Here is a 27,801-nt window from a genome sequence, read left to right as displayed (position 1 = left end):
TAAACGTAACCAAAAAGCGATGTCAGATAGTTTGGTTACATTTAGGATTAGTGGAATAGTTGCACAAACATATTCCCAAGTACAATTCACATCTTGTAAATATTTGGTATTCGATAGTTTGAGTCATGTTTTGTGCACACCACAATCGGTCTAAATATTAAAACTTCTGTTCGGGTGTTGGCCACTTTTGAAGGTTCGGCCACGTCTATTTTTGTAGAAAATCACTTACAATACAAAGTTTGTTCACCACAGACAACAACCACAAATATACACCAAACAAAAAAATCAACGTCAATTTCAAGCTTTTACTAACTATTAAAAAGCGCTGTATTCACACAATATAGGATGACGACAAAAAGCAGATCGAGCTGTACAGGAGTTCTCACATTTTCTGTTCAAGTTTTCACATTTTAAATGTGAACTGCTTTGTTCTCGTGTATTCTTGACCTCAAGAAACATATCCGTCTGGTTCTAAGCTGTTTGACCTTCTACCCATATGAATCAATCGTGGCCATCGACAGAATCGCAATCTTTACAACTCTATTCCCGCCTCCAAGGTTCAATGTTGTTATGTCCTTTGGCAAGTCTGTGCATGAGTTAGTTTGTTGAGGTTAGAATTATCTGACACACATGAATTTAAGTATGCACAATTATGTTGTCATATTGATTTTTTTCATCACGAAGCGCACGAAGATTCCACCGAATGAAGTCGAACTGCATGCTAAGAATTCATGGTAAGTGAAATTTGGTATTTGAGACGGAATTTGTGACAGGTTTTCTGTCAGGATATTGCCAAAATAACCTAGGCCCCTTATTGATGCTAATTAATGTCAACGAAAAGACGGTCAGAAATGAGAGGCGCCCCTTGTATTGCTTACTATGAATATAGTTAATATGGTTAATAGTCACCAGAGTATGTTTGGTATAATTCAAAGGGAGAAACATTAAAACCCATCCAACCTTGAACTACATGTTGATAGCTTAATAACTAAGGGATTACATTGTGTCTAAATAAAATGTTTATGAATGATTATAAAAAGTTGTTCAAGATTATCAGCATAGTCCTTAATTCACAGGGGTTATATTTATCTAATCTTTCTCAAAGTCCATTAATATAGATGTATTTTGAAAATATTGTCATAAAATGATGGGTAATTGTATTAAACTTGACCGAAGTGAAGCTTGCACTTAAAACCTGCGATTCGCCCGATGAAATTCAGTTTTCTCTTCAGGTCAACCTGGACTTTTATGCCCTATCATAAATATTCCGTGTATACATGAAGAAGGCGAGCATTCCCCTCTTCGACGTCACCTTTTCATATGGAGGCGCTCGGTTGGCGCAAAATGAACCCCTCTGTTTTTGCAACCGTCGAAAGAATGCTTGTCATAGATCCCACGCGCGTTTATTCCTTCCTTGATCCTGGTCACCGTCTTGCCATTCAATTCGGAGCAAGAATCGATCATGAAATGCACATTTCGTTTTACGGCTAAGAATACATTTAATGTAAAATATAAAATATTTATCGTGTCACCTATGGTTCTCCCTTCTAATTATATCGAACAGTGTTACAAATATAACGTGCTGAAACCTTAAACGTGAGAAATACGTTAGTGCAAAGAAAATATTAAAGAAGGAAGTGATCATGACATCATCCACTCTTTGAAAATTACTTAATCGTCTCCCAGGAACATTTCAGAATGGTATTTAACTATTCCACTTATGTTGAGTCAACCACGCCTCATCCGGTCTTAATCCAAGTCACTACCCAGAAGAATTGCTCTAAAGGTATTCCTTTCTACATGAGTAGAGGAAAACACACGAGATACTGGATGGTACATGGACTGCCAAGTCTGACAAATGTTTAGTCTTCGTTGGCAGTACGTTTTGCGCCACCGGCCTCGAAGAGTGCAGTGTTTAGTCCATTATTAAGTATGAAAATGCACAGATTTCGTCGCTGGTCCCTCGAAGTGACCCATGCCGATATTAGAAAATTAATACATTTGCAAGTCGTAAACAATGAAATCTTTACTATCTTAGAATTTTGAATTTCCTACTTTTCCAAGTATTCTCACAAAACTTTCTTGCTAGTTTCACTACGTGACCTGTTTTTACGTTTAATATAAAAACATGGTTAAACTTCTAATTGTTCTTTCCAGGGAAAGACCTTAGTAGTTTGGAACTGTACGATAGCTTGTAGTTCATTGTGCTTCAAACGATTTTTCTGAACTGGCTAAGTGGATTTTAAATGCGAAGGTGAAGAGGTCTTCGGTGAACTATTCAATCTTATTTTGTCCTTTCACCGCATGCAGAACTCAAAAAAGTAACAAAAGGGAAAGGACGTTTACTCTATAAAATAAAGTCGGTGCTAATTTTAAAATATTCTTGACATGAACTGTGCATCAACATCGGTTTAGCGACATACACTTAGCGAGGCGTCAAAATCGCACTTACATTTTTAATTGCATTATAAAGTCAAATGCAGTCAACATCTGGATGAAATTCCTATTTAGCAGATTATGCAGGTGATACTTGATTCTTGCCTTCTTCATCATTACCATTTGAGTAAAAATAAAGCCAAATAGCATATTTCACAAAAGTCTCCATAGATTAACTGCGTATATATGTACCAAAATTCTCAGCGCAATGAAAAAACATGGGTAATATTCACTCTTACAATCCAAACTGAAAGCAATATAACAATCTAAGTAGAAATGATCGAAGCAAACAAGGGCAATACTAAATCGACTTTTGTCGAAACTAACAAAGATTGAGATACTCAGGCCACGTAGTGAGACTGGAGCGGCAAATTAGACATGTATATTTCAAGAAAAATAAACCTATTTTAATTCGATATTTTCAGGGTTTTTTGTTCTATTGTAAGATCAGAAGGAACTGAAATCTCAAGTTTGTCTTTTAATCGGTAGAGGTCACTTTGTGGGGCCGCGAACGATTTATTGTACTGCGTGTTGATACGTCATTGATGTTTCTGACACTTTGTGAATAATTTTGCAGACTACATTTGTCACCAACTGGTACAAAATTAATATCATAAAATGTTATTGGGGAGCTTTGTGTAGCTGGAAACTAAGTTTTGTGTAACGTTTTATGGGGAGGGAAGTGTCCCCACCCCCTGTGAGCCACGTCTGCCTGGAGTCGTCTTCCTCCATTGTGTGGTATGCACGCTCAGCATCCGTACATGTCCAGGCCAGGATCAGAGAGATCTAGCGACATATTCTGCATTTCTTCCGTCACGTCCTGACTCTTCTTGACGACGGCTTCCGTGACTGGTTTTTCTCGAATCCACTCCAAGAATCTGAGCGTTCAAAAAGGAAAACCAAAAGTGGGAAAGATTGTTAATGGAGTGGCTCGTTAACTGAACATAATTATGGAGACCTGCTCTGACTGTAACAAACTCTGACTTCTTGCAGGTTGGAATCGTGACCCCGTTGACGATAAGAGAAGAACTCAAATAACAATCACATTCCTTCCGACTCGAACAACAATACACATTATAATAGGTAAAAATGCAAAAAGGAGAAACATTGAGGGAGGATTCGATATGACTCAGTCGAATGCAACACACGATCAATTATTTGTTTTAAAGGTGATGGCACTACGAAAAGCTAGTTTACACCCATAATAGACTCTATCCTCGCCTCGACTGCAGAAATTGCAATTAGGCCTATACAAGACTTACTCCTTTCTCAAGTCGCTTGTCACTGGGACCATGTGCACGGTAGGATACTTGTCTGTTCTGAAGACATTAACAATCCATGGGGTCTGCGTGATCGCCTCGTGGAATTCCCTTTCATGATTTAAAGATGTTTGTGAAGTCGCAGAAGTACAAGCCCTCGTAGGAGGTTTCTCATCCTGGAACAAAAAGGGAGAGGGGTCAGAAAGAGTCGTAATGAACATGAAGTGAACAAACAGTTGGCAGTCTTTCGACTGAATCCTGGGGGCTTATCAGTTGCGTGGGACTACATTATTTTGAATTGTGCTAAACATTTCAGCCGGCCGTACCGTCGAATAACTAAAGGATATAATTGACGTTACTTTGCCTCAACGCAACGTGAAAACGCGCAACCTAAGCAGGCAGAACTAATTTAACGGGCCACACGAAATCCATCCAACAGAAGCAGTGGACAAACGAAATTTCAAGTCATTTATTTGTTCGACTTATTGTTTCTCATAAAATTAGCCCAATCCGTCTGCAGTTGGAAGTCATGCTGTACGTTTGCGTGCTTTTACAATGGATTTTAGATTTCAGTTATCAAGGCACATTCGGGAGACAGACAATCCTATACGACATATTCCTTCCCCGTGTGTCACATTAACAGACTGAGATATCAGTACCTTATATTAGCTGAAGAGCAATATTGGAGTAACAACTCACCTGAACTTGAGACTTTACGCAGAAGTTCTTTGCAGATGTACACTCTGAAATTGCACTTTCAATGCTCTTTAGTCCCTCGCGGCATCTTTCTCCCAACTGCAAAAGGACAAATGACGGTTAAACAACAAAATACAAAAGCCACAATTATCTGTGAGGAACAAAAGCAATCCTCGTGTGTTCTGGGCCACAAAAGCCCTAATGTAGAACCATCCCTACATCTGTAACCCTGGTCTAGCTGATATAGCCCGAACCCTGTATACGTTGCGGCCATTGCCCTAAACCTGTTTCTATTATTTAGCTCCAAACCTGCATCATTTGACACTGTACATTGTACAGACACTCCTTCAAACCTCTTCCTATGCGTGGCCTGAGCCCTATGTAGTCCCGGCCCTGTTCCCAGATAGCCAACGCCTTTCGCTCAAATGTAGCTCAGGCCTACATGTAGGCCTAGACCTAACTGCGGGTTACCACACTTAATGCAGCCCCAATTCTGTGCTTAAATGTAGCTAATGGGGCTTAATGTACATGTACCACCAAACACAGTACGTGTACCTAAATGCTGTGATGATGATGGCTGGTTCCTCGAATCCGAGGTTCAATGGGGAGGAAGTCGCTGGCACACCTTCAGGTGACTATGGAGGCCGATCCTAGAGCGGCACGCTCTGGAACACCCCGGGCATGGGAATACTTGGGCGGTGGGGCTCTGGGCAGAAGATGTCTTCCTACGTCTACGCTTATCCTCTGCAGCTTCTTTCTTTGTGTTTTCAAAGGCCTTGGCCCCTCGCTTTGTCACTACCCTCCACCCATCTCGCCTATCCCTCGCAAGGATTTCCCAGTCCTTCTCTGGGATGTTGGATGCGCTGAGCTGTCGCTTGAGTTGGTCTTTGAAGCGTTTTCGTGGAGCTCCTCCGTCACGCTTGCCTTGGCGCAGCTCCCTTAGAGCACCACTTTGGGCATTCGCGTGTCCTCCTTGCGTGACAGGTATGCTGCCCAGCAGAGTTGTCTGGTCATAACGATGGTCTCCATGCTTGGAATGTTGGCTCGCTCAAGGACGTTGATGTTGGTCACATAGTCCTGCCACTTGATATCCATGGTGGACCGAATGCACCGTTCGTGGAACCGCACCTGTTTCTGGTACAGGACCCAGGCTTCACGTCCAGACAGGAGAGCAGTGATGACTACAGCTCTGTACACCATCCCCTTTGTTGACAGGCGCAGAGAATGATTCTTCAAGACGCGCTTCTGCAGGCGGCCGAAAGAGCTGCTTGCTTTAGCAAGCCGGTTGTCAATGTCCTTGGTCACGGCTGCATCGTTGCAAACGATGCTCCCGAGGTAAGTGAAGCGTTCAATGGTGTTGAACACTGTCCCGTCGATGCTGATACTAGGAAGGATGTAGTTACCACAAAGAGGTTTCTGGTGAAGTACTTCCCTCTTCTTCAAGCTGATGGTAAGGCCAAAGGCCTTCGCTGATACTGCAAGTTAAAGCTTTTGACAACTGCCCGAAGGGCTTCCTCACTGTATGCAAGAAGGGCACAGTCATCTGCATTAAGCAGTTCCAGGTTCCGCTCTTCAAGTGTCTTGGTGTGGGTTCTAATTCTTTTGAAGTTGAAGACACTATCCATTTTGTCTTACCAGTGCAAATGGATAGCATTCCTCTTGAGATTACTAAAAAAACCCTTAGGCCCCTAACTGGGAGAATTAATTTCACAAAACTTGGAATTGAAGTACCACATGTCTAAGATTAACACTAAAGCAGCAAGTATGTTGGGACTTTTGCAGAGACACCTACACGGTTGCAATGAATAAGTTAAGGCAATAGCATACAAGTCATTAGTGCATCCCAAATTAGAATATTGCAGCAGTATCTGGGACCCGCACTCAAAGTCTGATAAAACTGCACTAGAGAATATTTAATGTAACGCAACTCCCTTTGAAACCGGAAATTACGAGAGATGCGCCAGTGTAATGACCATGTTGAAAATACTAGGGTGGATGCCCCTTGGAGAACGCCGGGCAGTCTGTGGGCTATTTTTCTTGTACAATAGTAGCTTTCCAGGATGACAAACTACCTAAACCTCAAGCAGGTTAACTAGAGGCTCAGCGTACCATACTCCATGTTCATTCATGTTCACACGAAAAAGGACTGCTAACTAAATTGTTGCGTACTTCCAACACGACGCCTACGTGCAGTACGTAGCAGAACCACTATCATCGGTCCGAAATCACGCGTAGATTCCTTCAGTGAAATTCTCCTTGTCCTCTGATAGCATCACGCTGAAGATGGCAAACAGCGTAGGGGCGACACGCAGTCTTACTTAACACTATTGTCAACAGGGAACGGGTCAGAGAGGTCGCCAGTGTGTTCCACTTGTCCCATCTGACCGTCGTAAAGCTGACAAAGAATTGTGAGGAGCTTAGGAGGGTAGCCCAGTCTTGACAGATCTTCCAGAGCCCATCTCAGCTCACCGTGTCAAAGGCTTTAGCGAGGTCAATGAATACTGCAAATAGCCCCATGTTTTGTTCAGCGCGTTTCACCTGTATCTGACGCAAGGCAAAATATCATGTCTCCAGTGCCTCGGTTTGCTCTGAAGCCGCACTGGCTTTCTGGGAGGTTCTCCTCGGCGACTGTGGGTGTGAGTCTGTCCACACTGATTCTTTCCCGCAACGGACGGCAAAGTGACATCTCTGTAGTTTCTGCAGTCGAACTGCTCGCCTTTGTACTTATAGAGAGAGAGAGACAATGATAACGTCCCGTAGATCTTGTGGTGCGAACCCTCTCTCACAGCATGACTTGAACAGGTCAGTGAGCTTCTCGAGAAGAGTGTCGCCTCCTGATTTGTATACCTCTGCAGGTATGCCATCGACTCCAGGAGCCTTATGGCACTTCAGCTTTGCGATGGATTTCCTCACTTCTTCCTGAGTAGGAGGGTTGTCGAGTTTTGACCTCACAGCTTGTTCTGTCTTCCTGATAGACTCATCTTGCAACTGCCGTTTGTCGCCAAAGAGGCTCCCGTAGTGCTCAGACCAGCGGTTAAGGATAGATTCTTGCCAGTGAGGTGACTGTTGCCATCCAGTGAGGGGGGGGATTTCACCTGTTGGGTTGGGCCATACACGGCTTGCAGTGCCTCATAAAATGCCCAGCTGTTGCCGGAGTCAGCATGAAACTGGGTTTGCTCTGCAAGTTCAGTTTACCATTTGTTCTGTATCTCCTGCACCTTCTTCTGCTCAGTGCTGCTCGTATTTCTGTAGACTGCTTTTGCTGCCTGGTCATCTGGCTTGGCAAGGACTCTCTCAAAGCAGGAGCACTTCTGTTGGAGAAGATCCTATCTCCCAGTCGTTTTTGTCAACCCAATCTTTGTTCTCCCTGGTTGCATCAGCTGCTTTTTCAGCGGTGATAGCCTGAAGAATATATTTCATCCGTTGCCATTGGGTCTGTAAATGCTATAGCCGGGACATAAATGTTGCTCTATTCCTTGTTCAACCTAAACGAACCTAAATGTAGTCCCTGTACTAGACCACATCCCTCAACTTTACCAATATGTAGTTTGCATCTACATACACCCCTGTAGAAACATACTCTAACGTGGCCCTAATGATGAGCCTAAATGTAACACTGGCCTATAAGTGTAGCCCTATACACCTGTCATCTTCTGTCTTGGTGTCGGCAATATCATTACCTCTGAGATAGTTCTTTCTTCTCTGGAGAATTCGGATACCAGGGGCGTCAAACTTTGATCCACCTCCATGATTTGCTGTCTGAAGGAATAGGCTTGGCTGTAGTTTGATAAAAACATAATATTAGTTGACCGCACATGCGTGTCAGCTCTTACTTTAAAGGTTGCATGATCAATATTTCTACAGAACCATATGGTTGCACACAATTCACATATGCATTTGACAAATGGCTGAATGATAAATGAAAAAAATGTATAACTGTGTATACCTTAATATCTACGGGTCCTACTCAATCCACAGCCAACCATTTCGTTGTACAAATGCTGAACGGACAAAAGCAATGGTCGGAGGCAAATTAAAGTGGTCGATGTACCTCTTGCATATAAATTTGTCGACAAAGACATACATATTGTGCATACTCTGTAAAACGAATGCATCGTATTGTCTTTAGGATCGGCAACGCGGCAGAACTTCAATGTACAGTTCTCTTCTTGATCAATTCTAAAGAGAATGACGACGCCATTTGTGACATTAGACAGCAGAAGTGCTGATAAACTACCTAAACTATAAGGAGGCATTCCGTCTCGACGCAATTTACGTAAGATTTACATTGATCCTATCAAAGCAATACTCACCTGAGCCACTTTGTCATACTGGAATGTTTGCAAAACCAGTTAGATTCACAGTGATCACGAACTAAGGAACTAATCTTTGGGGACGTGTTGTTGAATTTGATTCTGTAAACAGGCAAGAAAAAGTAAGGTACTCGTGAAAACATTTATGTTTAATTGCCGTCAGCCATTTTAACGTTTCCCCTACTATAGCCAGCAGGAGCCGGTTTTTTAAACTCACTGCTTCACCTTTTTAGGTTATTGGTGTTGAACAGAAGCGACCGGAAAGGCTTTACGAAAACATTTACTCATTTATCGACGAAAGTGAACAGTACTTTTAGCACAAGAGTTCAAAATAAAGTACACTCGGGCAAATTCTATTCAGGTGATTCAAAATACGAGTGTTGTCCGTCGTCTGTTATGGATGATATATAGCATTTAATTTGTGTAAGGCATTGGTGAAGTTTTGCATCTGCTATGTCAAAGTTCAAGTTGTGAGTTTGTCAACTGAAATTTCCGAAATAAGCTCAAAACATTTCGATAAAGGAAATAACAGCAATATGACATTTTTTAGAAGCAGCAATGTAAACATACCCACCCGAGTATGTTTAATTGAAATAACATAAAATGCAATCGCTTACTTCTCCATTTTGTGTATTTGCTCGGCGTTGAACGACAGGGTTGACTCCTTGCTGTCACGGCAGAAATTAGAGTAGATTTCCAGTTGGGAGAACAGCATGACATCAAAACGCTCTATGCTGTAATTGTTACAAAGATGTGAACATTATAGCATTTTTCTGGACAAATCATTGATTGTTCGTAAAAGTGTATGATGTTTGGTGGAGTTCAAGGGTTCGATATTCCGATGGTTTACAAACTGGAAGTTTGTTGGTGCAAACACATAACTTTCCTATACCTGGGGTTCACTGGGTAAATGCTTCGTGAATCCGAAGATTCAGTAGTCTGACTTAAGGCCAACGGCGTAATAGGTCCGAAGGTTAAAAGTCCGAAATGACTCAAAACTATCGGACATTACTGTCAACGCCTTTACCCGTTTTCTCGCATATTTGACTAACGTTTCGACTAATGCTTCGGCCTTTTGCTATTTTCAGACTAATAAACCATATGAATTACGTCGTTCTGATCTGTAACATGATCAGTGACCCGAGAAAGGCTGCCCCGGGTTTCTTTGCAGAAAACGGCAGCAACAATCCCCCTCACATCATGGCAACGGCAAGCCTGTCGATATTGTGGAGGATTTCGTGCATCTTGAATGTAAGGTCTACAACACTGGGCGTAGCGAACCAGATAGGTCTATCCTCAGACGACTCAGTCTCTCACTATCTGCTATGATCAACAGCTTATGCAAAATCTGGAGGTTAAAATGCCTGAACTTCAAGCCGATTATACAGGACTTTTGTCATTCCTGGTCCCCCCTGAAAGTAGACCTCAGATTGCTCGAGTCATTCCATCAAAACCGCCAGCGATTGATCTTAGGCGTCCAGTGAATCGACTTCAGCAACAACGAGTTTTCCAACAGAACAAGAATGCCTCCCGTCACGACCAACAGTCCGACGTCGCCGGCACCTCTTTCCTCGGCCACATTGCTCGTCGAGCTGACAATTGCAATATCCTAGCGAAAAAAAACGCTCTGCGCAGTCGTCATCAATGCCAGAAGAGGTCATTCGCCAACTCCTGGCCAGAAAAGACCACGTTCGTCCGAGATCATCCAGGTACATGTAGTAACAACTGGGACGGCCCAGCAGGATCGATAACGTGGAGTGGGGCAGAAAGACGGGAGCACACCAAAGATAGGCGTGACGGACCTATGCACAGTTGGGTGTGGGTATGGATTTGCGTGAACTATATGTATTCGGAATATCAAACCTTCATACTATTAACTGTCGAGTGGAAACTGGTGACTGGGTCACTTAACCCTTCCAAGGAAGTTATACATCACACTCAAGTAAAATGGATATTAATAAAGTTATTGAAATCTTAAGAACATGCTTTGTTCGTAGAGATAAAAATAAACGAAAGAGTACGGGAAATTAGAGGTGAACCAAATGACTGGTATATCAAATTAATGATAGTGGCTAGAGTAGGACGTTCTGCCCTAGGGCTTATGGGAAATTGCTACGACGGATATGTGCCAACTTGGGATCTACCTTAGTAGGTTATGAACTACGACAGAGATCCATACAAGATGACTATGCAAAACAAGAAAGACGAAAGGGACAGGGGTGAACAAATGTCTAACAAGTATTACTAGCAACACCGAGAAACCACTCGAAACCAGGCGGTTAAATGATTATGGTAAGAACAGGCCACCGCAATAAACTACACAAGCGACGATGTCTGACGGTAGACTGACGTAAAGCATTTATTACAGGTTTCCTCTATCGTATGAGCTGTTGAATTCATTTCCCAAGTTGGTTTACCATTTATCCTTTGGCTGGCACTGGGGCAGGATCTGCTTATTCCATGCCTCCTTCAGGGCATCTCTATCAACTACCTCACACTTGATGACATTTAGCCTTCTGGACTCTTCTTCGAATTGTAGTGAAAGCTGGAAAAGATAAAATTGAATTGAATAATATTGCGTCCCTTGTCGGCTCCGGGTTATCTTAGCAGCGAGGCTATCCCGCCATCCTGTTTGACACAACACCGTTATAGCTACTACTGGTTGAAATTAGCCATAATTACCCTGCGGACTTCTGCAATCGCTTCAGTGATCTCGCCCCCTAAGACCTCAAGATCCTGTAGTTTAACTTCCAGACGCGTCTTATTCCCATTGGCGATACTTTGGCAACACCGTCCAAGCTGCCGATCGGTTTCGATGCGAGAGCGCAGGCCCTCCACTACCACCGGCAACATTTTGTTGGTGGTTTCCAGCTTGTTCAAGTGGTAACACATGTGGTTCACCTCGTCTTTGACCACCTGACTGGTAAAAGAATGGACCAATGAGAAAAGGGTTTATCTTCCCGAATACGCCATCAATTGCATCATTTGTTCGAGACGCAAAAGAGTAAGACACGACTGTGCTGAAAAAAGTAGAGAAGCTTGAAAAAATAAGAGTCATCGTCAAGCGGATCGAGAAATGCTCTTTTGACTTACGTAAAGGCTTTTACAGCCATGTTCTGAAGTATCTGCATCAACAGAAGAAATTCTTGTTTCCGTTTGAGGCAAAAGTGGACGGCAATGCTCTTCTGAAAGTGATAAGACATGAAAACGGTTATCGCAACCATAAGTATCAAAAATTGATAAGGGCACAAACTTCACATATCGGTGGCATATTAAAAAGAAATATTCTTTCTTGCTGAAATATTTGGTCAGTTTTCCATGTTTTAAAATGCGTGAAACAGTGCGCAATTCTGTTTCTCCAACTCACCTTTGTCGATGGGGCATCAGTGCCCAATGAGTATCTGGACTGAACATCTGGTATGTTTGCTGTAACGAAAAAAACACCAAGAACATCGCTTAATTCTTAGGTGACCCTAAAAGCAGTTCCTACCTTTGAGAGTGATTGTAAGCAGCTAATGCCCTTCCAGTATAATGTAGACCGTTGGATGACCGAAGGCAGGAGTTGCTCTGAAAACTAGAGTCATCCCTTATTTACGCACCTGAGTGGATTACAAGCAACGAGTAAATCAGCATACTACGAATGGAAATAATGTATACTGATGTCCGCACGGAACACAAGTTGACCCTGGAAACATCACCATGTCTCAAATGATACCCTCAGCAATCAAACAACGAAAACAATTGTCAAAAAAGCCAAGAGGCATATAGCTGTTGCACACAAACAAGTTTGGCTTAAACTCATTTCGTCAGTGATGTCATTAAAGAGAACCTGACACTGATCTTAAAACTAAGATCACGGTGAATAGGTATAGTGTGAATGAGTTGCAGCACTGCGCTTAAGCCTTACGGGCATTGGGTCTATTGCTTACGGCAAACTGGGGCAACTGGTGAGACAGCGCCATCGAAAGTGTTCTTGAAGAGAAAGATGGGATTGGATGGTGTTGTCTCCGGGAATTCCTTGGAGGGCACGTTGGATTCTGGGTAAAATATGGCGTGCTCGAAGATGTGCATCTGATTTACGGACTGCAATGACGTCTGCATGGCAACTTTTTCCTGAAACTCGGCAAATCTGCATTAACAATTGGGGAAAAAAGTTGTACAAGATAAAGTGACCCAGTCTGTAACAGCCAACACCTTTTATTTTATTTTTAATCTGGTTTCTGGCCTGGCGACCATAGGGACAACCGTGGGCAAGTTCGAGTGACAACCACTAGTCAATCTTGCCTGTTACCAGGGATGTATTTTGAGCAAAGAATTGCTGGGTAAAATCACCCGTTGGCCGATAAACAGTCGTCACTGGAACGTACCCATGTTGACCATGACATCAATGGCGAGGCAGCCATTATGTTCTTCCAATAGCACATGAGCAACTCCTGTACATGATGCAATAGTTGAGTTTCGAAACTTAATATTGCAAAAGACATGATGCCTCACTTTGATTTTTGTCAAGACAAGTCTCGACATAATCGGAAGCTAAAATCCGAATCAACTGCAGATATGAAAGCCATTCTGTGGTAAAATACACGTAGAAAAATAAATTTGGAGGTATCTCCCGAATGCTAAAGCACTTAGAAAATTTCGGACAATTGGATTTTTTTCGAAACCAAGCAGAATTTCTCTCGCACTGTTCGGACAGCGAACGGGACTAATTTTCCAACTAAACAGGCTCTGTAAACAACACTGATCGCTTGCCACTCTCCCACACTGGAGAAAAATATGAAATGATAAATTTTAAGCCAAACAAAACCCGTGTGCTTTTATGCGATGATATGATTCACAAAATGTCGTCTTATTTTTAAGAGTGAAGAAATTTCCAGTGTTGTCCGTGACCAAACGATCTTCCACATTTAGCATTTGATCTAATCTACTCTATTCTACTCTGTGTGATGTCAGTCTAGGCTTAACTGATTCTATGGTTAAGGAACTAATTTGTAATCTGAACACAGTAACTGACTTCGCTTAAGTGTCTGGCGTAGCAGTAGAAGCTGATTTCAGAAGTTTTAAAGAGTTCCAGATTGTATATTGTTCACTCGACTACACTGCAGAAAGTTAATCTCCTGACACATGTTCAGGTCGAGCTTTGAAAAGGAAAAGTCTAAGTTTAAATAGGGCGATTTCTGGCCGAATCCCAAGTGCATGAGGACGCTCCACTGATAGAAGAGCTCCCAGCTCCAAAGCAGGCTCGCCTGAGTGTGGATGGAGGATGTTAGAGTGGTGTAATGTCTGGGTGTATCAGCACATCTACTGAATTTCAGACTGCTACAGTCGTGCCAAGTTCATGCTGGCCTACAGCTACAAAGGAAGGGTAGCTCAGGTTGGAATGATAGCTCTTTGTTGAGACATTGTTCGGTAAATAAAGGTCTTTCTGAAGTACATCTTTTCAAAAATAAACATTGCACGGAGTAAATAGTTCTTACGAATGAGTGGGATCAATGTAAATCTTGAGGAGCTGTGACGTCACAACGTAGAAAACATCGACTACAGTCATGTTCACGATGGCCTGAGCGGTGTCAAAAAATGTCTTGAAAGACCACATCCTGTTCACGTCGCTTTCCAGTAGTCCAGCAAGCATTTCTTCAACAAGAAGGCGCAGGCCTCTGTATTGGTGAACGAATTGAAATTGTGAGAAAACAAAACATGGTTACAGCGTTAATTCTGGTTTACCGACTACATTTAAGTCCTGTGGAAGTCCACGGGTCCTTTGGAATATTGATTTGGCTAACGCAACTCTTGTTGAGCCAAAAGACCGTGTGCAAGACAAACTCCACAATGCAGATTTTCCTGTTTGAAAACATCGGCTTATGAATATACAAATAGTCTCCAAAAACCAACTAAAGGATAAGTGCACATTTCGAAAATGAATAAGAGAAACGAACATTCAAAGGATAGATTTAATTTTTTTAAATTAATGTATACCTCACTTTAAAAATTGATGCTTGATTAAAATAACAGCCCTACGTCGCGATGTAATTTAATTGTGAGCGACGCAAACGCTGACGGTAAGTTTGTTTACAGTAAGATGAAAGCCTCTCTAATACAGTGACTTCGAATCAACAAGTCCAATTCATTTCCAAAGTGCATGTAAAGGAATTCAAACGGAATTAATTGGAGTGGCGATGGGGCTTTGGAGTAGCTACACGATAACAATTATTGCTCAACAATAAGCCCAAATTAAAATGAAACTGATGGAAATTTTTCAAAAGACCCTCACTGTGACATCTGCGTTGTCTTAGGTAATTCCCTGCTCCATTCGATTCGACCATTCTCGGAGTCTCTTTGAACGCCAGAGATGATTCCGGATGCCTTAAGGGTGGTCATCTGGTGCCTGTCCAATGTAAAAAAAAATAGTAAAGAGGCACACGCGATTTTAAAAGTGAATAATAACGAACCCTGAATAATTCCAATAAAATCACTTTGCTTTCATTCTTAAATCAGACTTGTGTCGATCCGATGAAAATCTCGGCGAAACAAAGACACATATGTCCGAACATTCAACTTGTTTGTCCCAACGTCGTGTGGATTCAAACAACTAAATAACGAAATTAACGTTGCATTTTTACGGGAAATGTAAAATGCAACGTTGTGCCTCAAGAGCATTCCAATTCACTAGATGTGTCGGACTGTTTTTCGTATATACCTTTCCACAAAATGGATGCAGTAAGATGTGGTGTCGGCTGTCGAACTGATTAAGTGCAAAAGGGTCATCGAGAGTTTTTTTTTCAGGGGGGGGGGCTGGGATGTTCTGATTACGTCCATTCACCAAAAGGTAGAAATATTGACACTCTTCTTGAGCATGGGGTTAAGGCTCGTCGAAGTCTGACTCCCCAACATATACAGACTAATGGCTTAAGAATTAGCGAAACCAAAGAGCTCTATAAACACCACCGAGGACACGTGAAAGGATGGGAGAGATGTTGAGTAGTGGTGTTTGCAGTGAACTTAATTCCTGACATAGCCTATACATGACATTTTACTAGCTGGTCGTCGACCTTAGTGCCTAATAAAGTGACCCCCAAACTATGGGATACCTTCAGTTACCAACGAGTACCAATAAAGAAACACTTCTCCAAGCAGTTCCCACACTCCATGAAATCGGGTAAAGCTTCATCTTCTAATGGCCTTGTTTTGAAATAATAAAGACTCACATCGTGGCTCGATTCTTTCGGCCCCCGTATGGTCTGAAGGGGAGCACCCCCGTAGCTGCATGAAAGAGAGTTACGCCTATGCTCCAGAGATCTACGGAGGCTGTGAATGGCCTCACAAGCGGTTTCCGGAGAACGGCTCGCTCGTACACATCCGGGTGCTACCAGAAACAAAACAGGAAATACAAGATTTTCATGGTCACCCGTACGCAAGGAAATCTTCCTGATGACGACATTCGAGACGGCTCTAGTGATAAACATTTGCTGCTTCCTTTTAGGTCAATAACCTCGACAACTACATGAAACCCGTGCCCAGAGCCGGCAGTAGAATATCGGGGATCAACGGTACTTATTGAAGGGATCGATCTCAAAATCAGCTGCACATAGGACTCTAAAGACCTTAGAATATGGCACTCAAATTGCTGTAAAACTAAGGCCGTGTCCGAAACGGGCTTCCAGAGCTACGGCTAGGTCTATTGTCTGCGCGTCTCCACGCATTTCCAATGGAGCGAAGACCTAGACCTGGCTCTAGACAAGAGATTCGTTTGGACTTGATTCCGCCACACGTTCTGTGTATAGTGAAGTCTAAAACGGTACCAAAAAAACACACTGAATTGGGCTCCCACAGAGTAAAGCGACTTGTTGCGTCTTTTATTTTCAACAAATTGATAATTAGGAATGGATGAAACGTGATCTGACGAAACCACAACAAAATCGTGGCTGGATTGGGGCACAGGTGGTCATTAATTGAGGTAGCCAACCGTGTCCCACTGCATGTATCTGAATGGCTAAAGACAACTTGTTTGGTTAACTCTGTTTATTTCCATTTATGGGATGATTCACCTCACTTCTCCTTTGTTACATGTACCTTACTGCTGGCCTCCCAACACCTTGTTCCCACTGGTTTATAAGATGATGCTGTCTGTGAGCCATTCAATTCTTTGTTTACTGTTTAGACTCTCTGATTGGCCAATTACTCCCCCTCTGACTCATGTTATAAGGTTACAACTGCATGGTTTATCTCATTCCTGAAGATGTTCTGAATAAAGAACGAAATATTGAATCAAACATGGCTTTCATTAGTCTTTATGGAGTCTGCATAATATTGAGTTAAAGACAACTATTTTCACACATCACTGGGGAAGATATCAGTTTAGGAAATAACATCACGCATTACGAAATCTCGATTGACGTATCTCGGGGTTTTTCGAGGGCTTTAAAATCCCCGAGGCTACCCCATGAATTGACCATAAAAGGACTTCATACAAGGCCTGGATCTCAATGGTGTGGAAAATGACTATTGAGGAAAAGGAAAAAGGAAATATCCGAAGTGTGAGCCCCTGAGTTCATCTAGCAAATATGAACAAGGAAATAAGGAAGTGATTGAGGAATCCAGCTATTAGTTGCAGCTCGTGTAACAAGTTAAGTCGAAGGAAAACTTACTTCTTGATTACAGAGAAATGAGTCAGGATATTCATGTGAATGTATTGTCTTTGAAATGTGAGTCATTTAGAGCTCACCAGGTATTCCTCGGTTCCGTACAAACTGACGAAGTTTTCACCCTCCGCTAATTCCCGAGCTGCACCGAAATCAGCCAGTTTGTACACGGAAGAGCTGTCGGGCCCGAAACAGCACATGATGTTACCCGGTTTCAGGTCACGATGTACTATTCCTTTATCCTGCAGATGTTTCATGCCCTGACCTGCAGATCAGATAAGAAACTAAACTTTGGGTTGCCAAGAACACAACGATCGTATCACAAGATACAAGGTTTAAAAATTACAATAAAAACCCCACTTGCTCGTTTGTACCTGCTTTTATGGTGACAAACTTTTTATACTGCAGTTGCAATCCGTGAAGGAAGCAAGGGGCCTATGGTGGTACTGTCAGCTTACCGAAATAATGGATCGCTGCAATGGAATTTGGAACGCCACGGTGCACAAGTACACTAGATCAACTAGGGTATCTATTCGGGGTTTTATTGACGTTCGGCTCAATTCTAAGCCTGAAATTCTAGCTGACACTGTCATATCATGCCATGTATAACTACACGGAAAATGTCCTGTCTCACTGCTTACACCAACCATGTACCACTACTAGGAAATAAATAGCGGAGGTTACTTAATGCGGGTGAGTTGAAACTTCTTGAAATTCACCAAACTGAGCAAAATATCCCATAAATATTTTCTAGAGGCCACAATTCTGGTAAACTGGGTAGTCTGAGAATACCCAATGCAATGACACTTCAGACCCAGTATTGATAGCTAAAATGACAATAAGTTCTCAGGAATTACAGAAATATGTTCCTCTCGGTTGACAACTTTCTACATGCACAGTCAAGTATGGATAATAAACATCGAAAGGCCATCACAAAGTGTCTTCCCCGCGACTACAATGACGTCTACTTACTGACATCCCGAAGGAGAATAATGAACTCTGTCTCAGCCAATCCAAAGGAATTCTCGGGTTTGTCTAAGACGTTGAAGAGACTCCCACCCTCACACAGCTCCATGACGATGACACGATCGTGGGAAGTGGACTGAAAAGGAACGAGGGAGTTTTTTTAGTGCTTCAAGTGATCAAGTTTATCAGTTAATCAAGCTAAACCTGAAGTTTATCCATGCAGTCTTTTTTTCTCGTTGAATGACTTGGCCATTTCGTGCCGCACCGGCCATTGAAGATGTTTTATTTAAAAACTGCTTTTCACCCGTTTTCGTCTAGGTTTATAATTAGTTTGTAAGAGAAGGCAATATCCTTATAATTCTTTCACCAAAACTATTCTTTGTTATAATTACAGAACAGTTTTCTGGTCCTTTGGGAAAAGTGACATCCTTCCTCACTGGCAAGTGACACTTTCTTGGGGAAATTCACAAACCCCATATGCGTCGAGTAGGCCCTTTTTTCTTTTTTTGTTTACAGAGTTTGGACACGGAGATAAACTTACATCATATTCAATGGCAAGAAGTTTCACAATATTGGAGTGTTTTAGTTTAAGGAGCACGTCAAACTCTCTCTCCTGCACGCTTCCAGGTCTCCGGTAACTGACATTGTTGAACACCTTCACAGCAACCCTCTCACCAGATTTCTGGTGGAAAAAGGGGGAAGAAGAACAAAGATGCCAAGCACTGCATTCCGTATAAAGCTGAAAAAGAAGCTAACATTAAATACGTAAAAAAAGTTTTTCCGATAAGTGATATTCTTGGCCTAGACACTGTGGAATTTATGCAACCTTCGAAGTAACCTGGCGATTGCAAGCTGATCTGCGGGATTTGTACCTTTTCTCTGCCACCAAATACACTTCCCGTTGCTCCTTCGCCTTTCTTATCGTCCGTGTAGTAGATGTAAGACTGGGTGCTCCGAAGTTGTTTAGGTTCCCTTCTCGTGGGTATTTGATAGTGGCTAAACATATCCTGCAACGCAACACACAAAATTCTGGTCGGAACATGCATGGAGTAAAATTAGCACTGTTATGCAAAAATGATAATAGGTCACTATCATAATATCTATGACTTCATGTTTCGAATGTAGCGCTGGTCAACTCTACGTTATTACAGTTGGAGACTTCCATCGTTTAATACCGAGCCACTTCATGAAAGTTGGCCAACATGCCACAACAGTGCTTGTTTAACCATAGCGAGCCATTGTGGCAACGGTTTACTAAGGCAAAATTTACAAAGGAATGCGGCTTTTGTATTGACGGAAATCACCTTTCTGTGAAGAAATACCTAAAATGGTCAAAGCCTATCCTGTGCATTCCAATTGGTTCCTTCTGTTGACACGCAAACCATTCGAAAGTCAGAACGATAAGTAGAGCTTATTCAAGCAATATTGCCAGCTGACGGATTTTTTAGCGCAGGTCGTGAATACCAGTGACTGAAAGGTTAGGGAATGCATCATGACCACAGGTGCTAACACGATAGGATACGCGCTGAACGCCTTGCACTTAATTTATCAGAACATGAAAAGCGCATGAAAACCTCAATACATGCAATACAGTCAAAGTAGGAATCCAAATCGAAGTCGTAATACTACTTTTATTTTTTCAACTTAGTTTTTTTACAACTCTTTTCCAAATATCTTTTGTTTAATATACATTCTCCAGTTTGTTCTTGTGGTATCCTTTGTTTTAGAAACAGTGTCTGCTTTTGGAAAACATCGGGACGTTTTAGGAGATATATTTTTTCATCAAATTTGTTTTATCAACTATGTTTTTCAAGTCAATTGTCAATAGAAATATATCTCCAAGTTTGACTTTATTTCTCACAAAACAAATTTTAAAAACTTACGAAAACGAGCTGGAAAAAATATATCTCCTAAAATCGATTTGTTCCAAAATAGAATAAATATTGCCCAGATATACAGGTCTCATAAAAATAAACTATATAATATGTCTCGAACAAAAGAACATAGAAAAAATACATATCTTAGAAGAGAAGTTGGAAAAATATATTTCCTAAAAAGAGATTTCGAAAAAAACTTCACTTTTTGCAAATATATACTTGATGGCACTTCACGGCCTTCGTAAATCAGTAATGCCGATGCAGCGCACTCACAACTAAGGTCACTACTAGTTCTATACATGTGCATTTGTTACAGCCCATTGGCCTGCAACACATCACAACCGTTTTGACGTCACATGCACCGGTAGCGGACAGATGTAATGCACATTACCTTCATGTAGCACTTGACTTCCCGGCGAACGTTCCGTGCGTTCCTTTTGGAGATTTTTGCTTAAATAAGGCTGTTTTTTCTTCGTATCGGCAGGGGAAAATGAACCTTATGAAGGAATTATGGACTACAGACTGGCTGAGCAGAGTGGTATGAATTTTCAGGGCCATTGGAAACTCGTGGGCGAGCATGACTACTCCATTCGTAATCTCTTCCACTTCCATGGATGATGACACATCGCAGTGATATTTAACGCCCTATTACTGTATAAGTGCAACCTTAAAATATACATGTAAGTGATCGACATTTGCGATTGTTTTCTGAATCGTCCATTGATTATGTGTAGTACTTGTACATTACAGAAACTTTGTGCCAAATACACGTATAGCAATGGATCACATTACATAAGTTAACTGTCCTAATAACCCGCTGCTTTTTTTTTTGTTCGGTGAATAGTCTATTTATGACTGGAGAGTAATTTGGATAACTGTCAGGCGTGTGTCATAGTATATTCACGCGCTGTGACTAAGCTCCCTTCGCGATGACGTGGAGGACTTTGAATGGCACTGTGCTCATCCAAGGACTTTGTAGGAAACGTATACATCTGTATTTTAGTCGTGATCACCTTGTTATGACTAGTTTAATTTTTATTAGATATGTATTTTTATTTCATAATTCACTCACATAATAACAGTCATATTTCTGCGGAAGGATGTTGTAGTGGAACATTTTTAGTCTTTTGCCGCTTTCGAAGGAAACCAGAAATGAAGATTAAATTGTGGTAAAACTCTTGTAGTCAGGTGTAGCTAGTGAGGGAAGAATTCAGTTCACTGGTGCGACACATGGAATAGGATTTTATGTTGGACTCTTGTCATGATAAACGGGCTCTCTTTAATAAAAAGGCCGATTTATACTTCAAGCGAATGCGAAACCCGAAAGCAAAGTGAATTGGACGTCACGAAAAAATTGTTTTCAACTTGTGCACTTCGCAAGGCAAATATTAATTGATCTGATATCACAAACTTACGTTCGTGTTCGGTTATGCATCAAGTATGAACCGGCCTCATAATGCAAATGGATTGGGGCAAGAATGGTGACAAAATAACACACGCATGCGGCGTAGTCTTTTAAGAAAAAGAGAACAGATTTTATGGGAGTCTAAATTTCATAGGACACCGAGATGGGCCTACCAAGAATGAATCTAAATGTGGGCAAAACAATGCGCCAACAAGGTTTATACTTTTCTGTTTAATGTATAAAAGAACTTGACCCATGTGATTGGAGGTATCTTACCGTGAAATGAAAGCAATGTTAACATTTTTATGTAGACCGCAACTTCACATATTCGGTACACTCAAACCTAAAAGCTTTTGGCAAACACAAAAATAACTTCCGACACACAGGGTTTACTTTATATCAGACCATAAACAGAAGACATTGTTGAAAGCTGTTTTGAACATGGCAAACTTACCGAAACCGGTACCCTATTTCCAGGTTTCTAGCCGCACGATTGTGATTTTTAATCTGTAGCATTTCCATGTGACATTACAATGCATTTCCCGCCAAATTGCCTGGTGCCTGGTCCTTCATTGTTATTTTGCGGAAAGAAAATACTCGTAAGTACATGGGAACCGAATCACGGTTTACGCTTTTGGCGCGATTTTCACAAAGCGAAAGAGTATGAAGTTCAAGGTTCAAGCCATGCATGTCGTTGTAGTTATAACATTGCACACAGAGTATTACGGAGAATCCAAACCATTTCGACTTCAGGCATCACGATATTAGTGCTGGCAATGGCATGAACAGCCACCTACGAAAGCCCACTTGTGCCATGAATTCAAGTATACTTCTTTAGAAAGTGTACTTTATGACTTGATTTAATTTAAGAGATTTCCAGTGTTCGTTTCTCCGAGACATATGTCTATCAATACCTTGTTCTCAAACTGGCCACAGTACAGGCCTTTACAGTGTTTGGGATAATCGCAAAACAACTTTTAGAATCCACGAATAGTGCACGATGACGCCGGGAAATGGTTTATGGACGAGTAAGCAATTACCAGAAAATGTCCGTATACTGTTACGTGCTATTTTAGAGGAGAGAATTATTTTATTGTGCTTGATGTAATTCTAATTTATAAGTATAGAAATTCACCTTCATTCTGGGGCTCGACAGCTTTGTATTGGATTTCATGTACTTTCATAGCCACTTTCCTCGGCTATTTTCCTCCATCACTAGCGAGATGATGATATTGCTGTTTTCTATGACGCTATATTACATGTACTTATGATTAACTAGATAAGAGAATTGAATTAAATTAAAATTTTACAGCACGTACCTCTGTCTCCAGTGAATCTTTTTTTCAATGAATTTCATATTTGGATGGAAATAGTCCTCCTAATCATGATGGATGGACACAGGCCCTCATTTAATTGAAGTCCAGTAGGATAAATGCTACACGCAAAAATTCCTATATGCTCTGCCTCTGTTGCATATTGCTAAGCAACTGTAAACAATGTCAAGTGCAGCGGTGGGAGCGCGTCTGCGCATGTTGCAAACCCGTTTCATACAAATCGTTCAACAAAAGCTCGTTAATGAGGCCTCGAGGTAAGGGATATCAGATATCTCAATTTCTTACCCCCCAAAAAACATCTCACGTTCAGATACCTGTTCTTATTGCGCTTGAATTGGGATAAGTTTTATGTTCGTGGAATCCGGTAAACAGGAAATACAAGAGCAGAACAGGGGGCGGAAAAGAGATTGTTGGAAATTGGCTTTGGGAATTGTACGGACACGGCGAGAATGGAGGGGCGGTGCGGTTGCAAGCAACAGCCAGTGTTGGAGCACACGGTTACGATGAAAGATGCAGAGTGAAGACACAAAACGACGTGGGAGAGCTTCCAGGGAAGCTGCAAGACTCAAGAGACACCAGTCCAACAAGACATCGCTGTATCCTATCGGGGGGGGGGCGATTCCTGCCCAGAAACTGCACTAGGTTAATCTGTGATTGTGAAATCGTTTAGGCATTGGCGCGGATTGTATTGTTAAAAATAGTCATCGATGGGGAGTATTATAACGATCATAACAAACTTTAGTAAGTTACAAGTTATGACATGTACATACACGTATTTCAGAGAATACCGTACCGCGGCTTTGTCTCCATGCATTTTTGCTGACCAAGTATACATCATCCATATTTATAACTATGATGCTCACCGTATGTATTGATTATGTTCAGCTGATAGTGACAAGTACAGGTGCTTATAGTTTCCACGATTTGCCTCAAGGCCAAAGTTCAAATTCATCGTACGGCAATGCTTAAGAATATGCGTTTGCTGTTCATGAGCCTTTCGCTACGAAGCTGTATTGGGGACATGGCGAAAAAATACATCTCTTTTCCTTGAGCGAAATCCACCGTTTAATTACAACTTGTACATGTATGTCGTATGCTGTAGATACGACGTGTACAATGAATTATGAATTATAAGTCGTACGAGAAATAACTCGAGAAATTGCGCAAGACAGAGTAGTATCACTCAGTGGGTTTCGATAATGTTAATTTGAGGGTTGGCACGAGGAAGCTAATGTCTCAGCTTGATTTGCGGTCACGGAGAGTAGTGAAGAACTTGATTTGGTCAACCAAGGATTAGGCCTACAGTCAAATCTAATATACATGTATACCTTATACTAAAATGATTTTCGTCTGAAGTGTAGCATACCTAAGTTCAGGCCCCCAGCAGTGACGGCTGCTTGTGTTCGTGGCTCCCGCTGGCAACAATCAGTAGGCCAAAGATACAGTTTGCACGGTTTCTTAATTAACGGTCAACGTACCGACTGCTGCTCAGATCACACCATAGAGCTACAAACCCACACAACTGCAGCACGTAACGTTCGTCCGCCTTCGATTCCGCTTAGTAAATTTGAGTCTTTTTTGCGAGGATTCTATTTTAACTGTACGCAGAGTGGGCTATTCCTGGAATACATTACGCCACCATATGGCAAGAATCCAGCGGCAACCCTTTCCCTAACAAGATCCAACCAGAGGAAAGCAGTACATAACATTGCATCATGCATCGAAAACATACATGCACATACATGTAAGTCTTGAAACTTCTGCTGAAAAGACAACTCAATCAACCCCGCAAACGTCATCGATCTTATTATTTTTAAATTAAAAAAACCCGCGCAATTTAGACTGGACTAATTGTAACAAAATTACATGTATCAATGTATACATGTTTTACAACCATTTGTTTTGTCACTTTTTATGAAGACTTGAAGATGTTTCTGAAACTCTCCACGTCGAGCTGGCCCAGTGCAAAAAAAAAGCTAACTAAAAATGATGAAAAAATACATTGGACTTGTGGTTGTTTGTGTTAATGTTACGAATTTGGTTTCAATGTCGTTAATCTGTCTGTGGCCATTATATCATACGTGACAATTTCATATGCACAGCGCAAACTCTATGTGCGGACATCTTTACACTCCCCCCCCCCGATAAAATAGCTCATTCTCGAGTACAGATTTGATTGCATGAATTGTTCGGCGAGAAAAGTGTTCCAAACGATTAAGAAGATATTGCGTTTAATGTCATTACAGTAGTAGGTCTATAGTTCAAAAGGAGGAATTTATAAACTGCTGAAGTTCCAAACCCGGTTACTTACAAACTTGTGACTTTGCCGTGTGCTGACTGTCGACATAAGTCCTCTCTGTACGTGAGCTGCAAGTGACAACTTAACTCGTAAAAAAATGACCAACATTTAAGCAGCTGTCAGCTGTCCAATCGTTGGTAAAACTGGTATGACGATACAATGACGTTGCAGTTCGTGATGGCAGCCATAATATTTTTGATCGTTGTTGTGTAACAGAAAAACGCAAGTGACTCAAGCTGTCGCTTGTTGAGCTTTGCTTCGGTCTATTGGGCTAAATGTATAGCAGGCGCACGCGCAGGATAGGTGGGTTTAAAGTCTCTGGCATATGAGATACGGCTTCTGATCCCAGACAACTTCAACATACATTGTACTATTATGTGGCCCCTAGTTTCTTCATCTAGTGTGGAAAAGACTCTAGACTTGGGATAAAATGACAGATAGTCGATATACCTCATAACAACACACGACGAAATTTGTCGAATATACACGACGAATACTTTGTCTCAACCAACACAACAATAACAAAGACCAGTGACTTTGTGAAATAGATTGGAAATATATCGGAATCTATACATCTGAAAGGCAATAGGAAACAGGAATAGATCCACTCCAGTCATTCGGACAAAGCGATTTTTTTTATAGACACTGATATCTCACCATGATGGAGGGGTGACGGGCTTTACTCGGCCCGAAAACTTTCCCCGAAGGTTACCCTTTTTACATTTTATTCGAACTCTTTTCAAGAAGTTAGGCCTACCGCGGTATTTCTGACCCAGAAATCCGTTAAACATTTATGTTGACCCGGATTTTCCCCGTCCTGAATTTCAGGGATCAGTGCTTCGGTGTCAATTACTCTGTCCAATTTCCTTGAAAAAGGTTTGGTTTGTCATCTCGCAGGCCTGTAGTAGAACTTCGAACAAACCTGTGACAACTGTCAACGACTCTACACGATGTATAGTTAATAAAATCGACGTTAACACTAACGCCTCTGAATCTTCCAAATTTAATTGTAAGAATTATAACATAAGAGGGCTAACTGTATGATAGAATATATAATGAATGTTTCTAGAATACACATAATCAAGCAAAAATCAATAGTGCGCCTCTGAGAGTTTGCACCGCGTTGGCCAATCAATCACAAAGCGCGAAATCTGTCGACCCTTTCTAAACGCGCATTGGGTCGACAAATTTGTTTAGAACGGTTGTTCTAAACAAATAAATCATCAATGGATTCTTTCAGATTCATGATTAATCGATGTGTTGAAAATAAAGAACATAGTTTATTCTTCAGCACAGAATAAAAAGACGTTAGTGCATATGAGTAGACATTTGGTAATACACGGGGAAGCCATTTTGATTATTATGACACATATTCTATTCGGACCTGTTGATTTCCCTTCTGACATTGATGATATTTGCTTCGAACAAATTCTTCTGTAATGTGAGGTATCACGCATTCATCGTCGAGGGAATGATAGATAGGAGCATTATCGTCTTTTCTAGGCGCGTACAAGGGACCATTACCACTTCTGCGTTTTCCAATTGCAGAAAAGTGTTCATTAAAGACATCACCAATGTCAATATGATCGTCAATGTCTTCTCCTTTTGGACAAAGGATGGAGTTTGGAACACTTTTCTGATTCTTCGGGAGAACCTCCTTTAGCTTTTTCCATAACATACATGAATTGCTTTTGTTTTCTTCTATGGCTGACGTGAAGTATTCTCTTTTCTTTTGACGTATTTTCTTAATCACCACGTTACGCAGTTTTTTGTAAGAATCCCAGAGTATTTGTGACCCTGTGCGTTTGGCGAGTTTGTGCAACGATCACGTTGCCTCATAAGCCGAAGAATTTCCCCATCGAACCAGTGTAAGGAGTCACCCCGAATGCGTTAAGTTTTAATCGGTGCGTGGAAATTGATAATGCACATAAATAGGGAATTCCAAATAGACCACGCTTCGTCGACGTCACGACAATAATGTTGCCATGGTGCATTAATGAGATCTTCCTTTATAGCGTCAATGTCTATATCTTTAAAACACCGAAGACTGATTGAACGACCTTTCATTTTTGGCGTTTTCCAACTATGCGACATTCCAATTTTCATATTATTTCCATATTTATTTAATAATTTTAATATTTCCATATTCCAATTTGCGACATTTGAAACGAATTTAAACAAGAAGTAATTGGGTCAGGATTTACCCTATCATTTTCGGAAACATCACAATTGAAATCCCCAGTTACAATCATTTCTTGGTGTTCCCAGGAGGCCTTATCGATAAAGTCGTCAAGTTTGTCTATGAAATCAACACAGCTTGAAGGTGGTTTATACGCAGAACTGATGAGTACAAGCTGTCTTTGTTTAACTTGATTTCAACCCATATGCATTCCACATCATCTGTTTCAAGATCTTCACGACGGATGGAAGTTAAATTGTGTCGAATATACATGTACACAGCACCCCCACCACCATGCCGGTTCCTGTCTTTTCTGGGCATGTGCTGTTGGAATACCGGAACTGGCTCTTTGAAACAATTCAGAATAAAGGGCACAAGGTATTATGACGTCACGCTTT

At 41.4% G+C, this 27,801-nt stretch overlaps 1 protein-coding gene and 1 long non-coding RNA gene across 12 annotated transcripts in view; one reads left to right on the top strand and one right to left on the bottom strand.

Moving 5' to 3' along the window:
• Positions 1-291: 291 nt before the first annotated feature.
• The window catches only part of LOC110983129 (serine/threonine-protein kinase TBK1-like), a 36,119-nt gene continuing 8,609 nt past the window's right edge, over positions 292-27,801 (bottom strand). For 4 of the 10 annotated variants that reach the window (XM_022242140.2, XM_022242182.2, XM_022242114.2 and 1 more), the window contains 18 exons: positions 19,182-19,316; positions 18,851-18,991; positions 18,316-18,445; positions 17,427-17,608; positions 15,910-16,067; positions 14,976-15,089; positions 14,182-14,361; positions 12,634-12,833; positions 12,072-12,130; positions 11,798-11,889; positions 11,387-11,624; positions 11,122-11,249; positions 9,322-9,438; positions 8,705-8,806; positions 8,072-8,168; positions 4,395-4,490; positions 3,699-3,871; positions 292-3,314 (listed from right to left, as the gene is read on the bottom strand). In XM_022242140.2, the coding sequence (XP_022097832.2) occupies positions 3,185-3,314; positions 3,699-3,871; positions 4,395-4,490; positions 8,072-8,168; positions 8,705-8,806; positions 9,322-9,438; positions 11,122-11,249; positions 11,387-11,624; positions 11,798-11,889; positions 12,072-12,130; positions 12,634-12,833; positions 14,182-14,361; positions 14,976-15,089; positions 15,910-16,067; positions 17,427-17,608; positions 18,316-18,445; positions 18,851-18,991; positions 19,182-19,316 (2,472 nt within the window). In that variant the 3' untranslated portion in view covers positions 292-3,184. Of the gene's footprint in view, positions 3,315-3,698; positions 3,872-4,394; positions 4,491-8,071; positions 8,169-8,337; positions 8,393-8,704; positions 8,807-9,321; positions 9,439-11,121; positions 11,250-11,386; positions 11,625-11,797; positions 11,890-12,071; positions 12,131-12,633; positions 12,834-14,181; positions 14,362-14,975; positions 15,090-15,909; positions 16,068-17,426; positions 17,609-18,315; positions 18,446-18,850; positions 18,992-19,181; positions 19,317-20,577; positions 20,718-22,045; positions 22,159-22,910; positions 23,210-24,291; positions 24,523-25,236; positions 25,450-27,801 lie in introns of those variants that run through there. The other 6 variants (XM_022242165.2, XM_022242236.2, XM_022242263.2 and 3 more) reach the window with 6 other exon arrangements.
• Positions 17,615-22,909, top strand: LOC147799481 (uncharacterized). 2 transcript variants are annotated; one of them, XR_015425100.1, is made up of 2 exons: positions 17,615-18,036; positions 20,671-22,909. It is a non-coding gene; the product is annotated as an uncharacterized LOC147799481 (long non-coding RNA). The 2 variants fall into 2 exon arrangements; XR_015425099.1 differs by lacking the exon at positions 17,615-18,036 and adding an exon at positions 20,402-20,563.

The sequence above is a fragment of the Acanthaster planci genome, linkage group LG04 (genome assembly GCF_054643075.1).
Source record: "Acanthaster planci isolate LZ-2023a linkage group LG04, COTS_SCS, whole genome shotgun sequence".
Taxonomy (NCBI): Eukaryota; Metazoa; Echinodermata; class Asteroidea; order Valvatida; family Acanthasteridae; genus Acanthaster; species Acanthaster planci.
The sequence above is the reverse complement of the archived record's forward strand: the minus strand, read 5'-3'. Positions and strand labels throughout refer to the sequence as shown.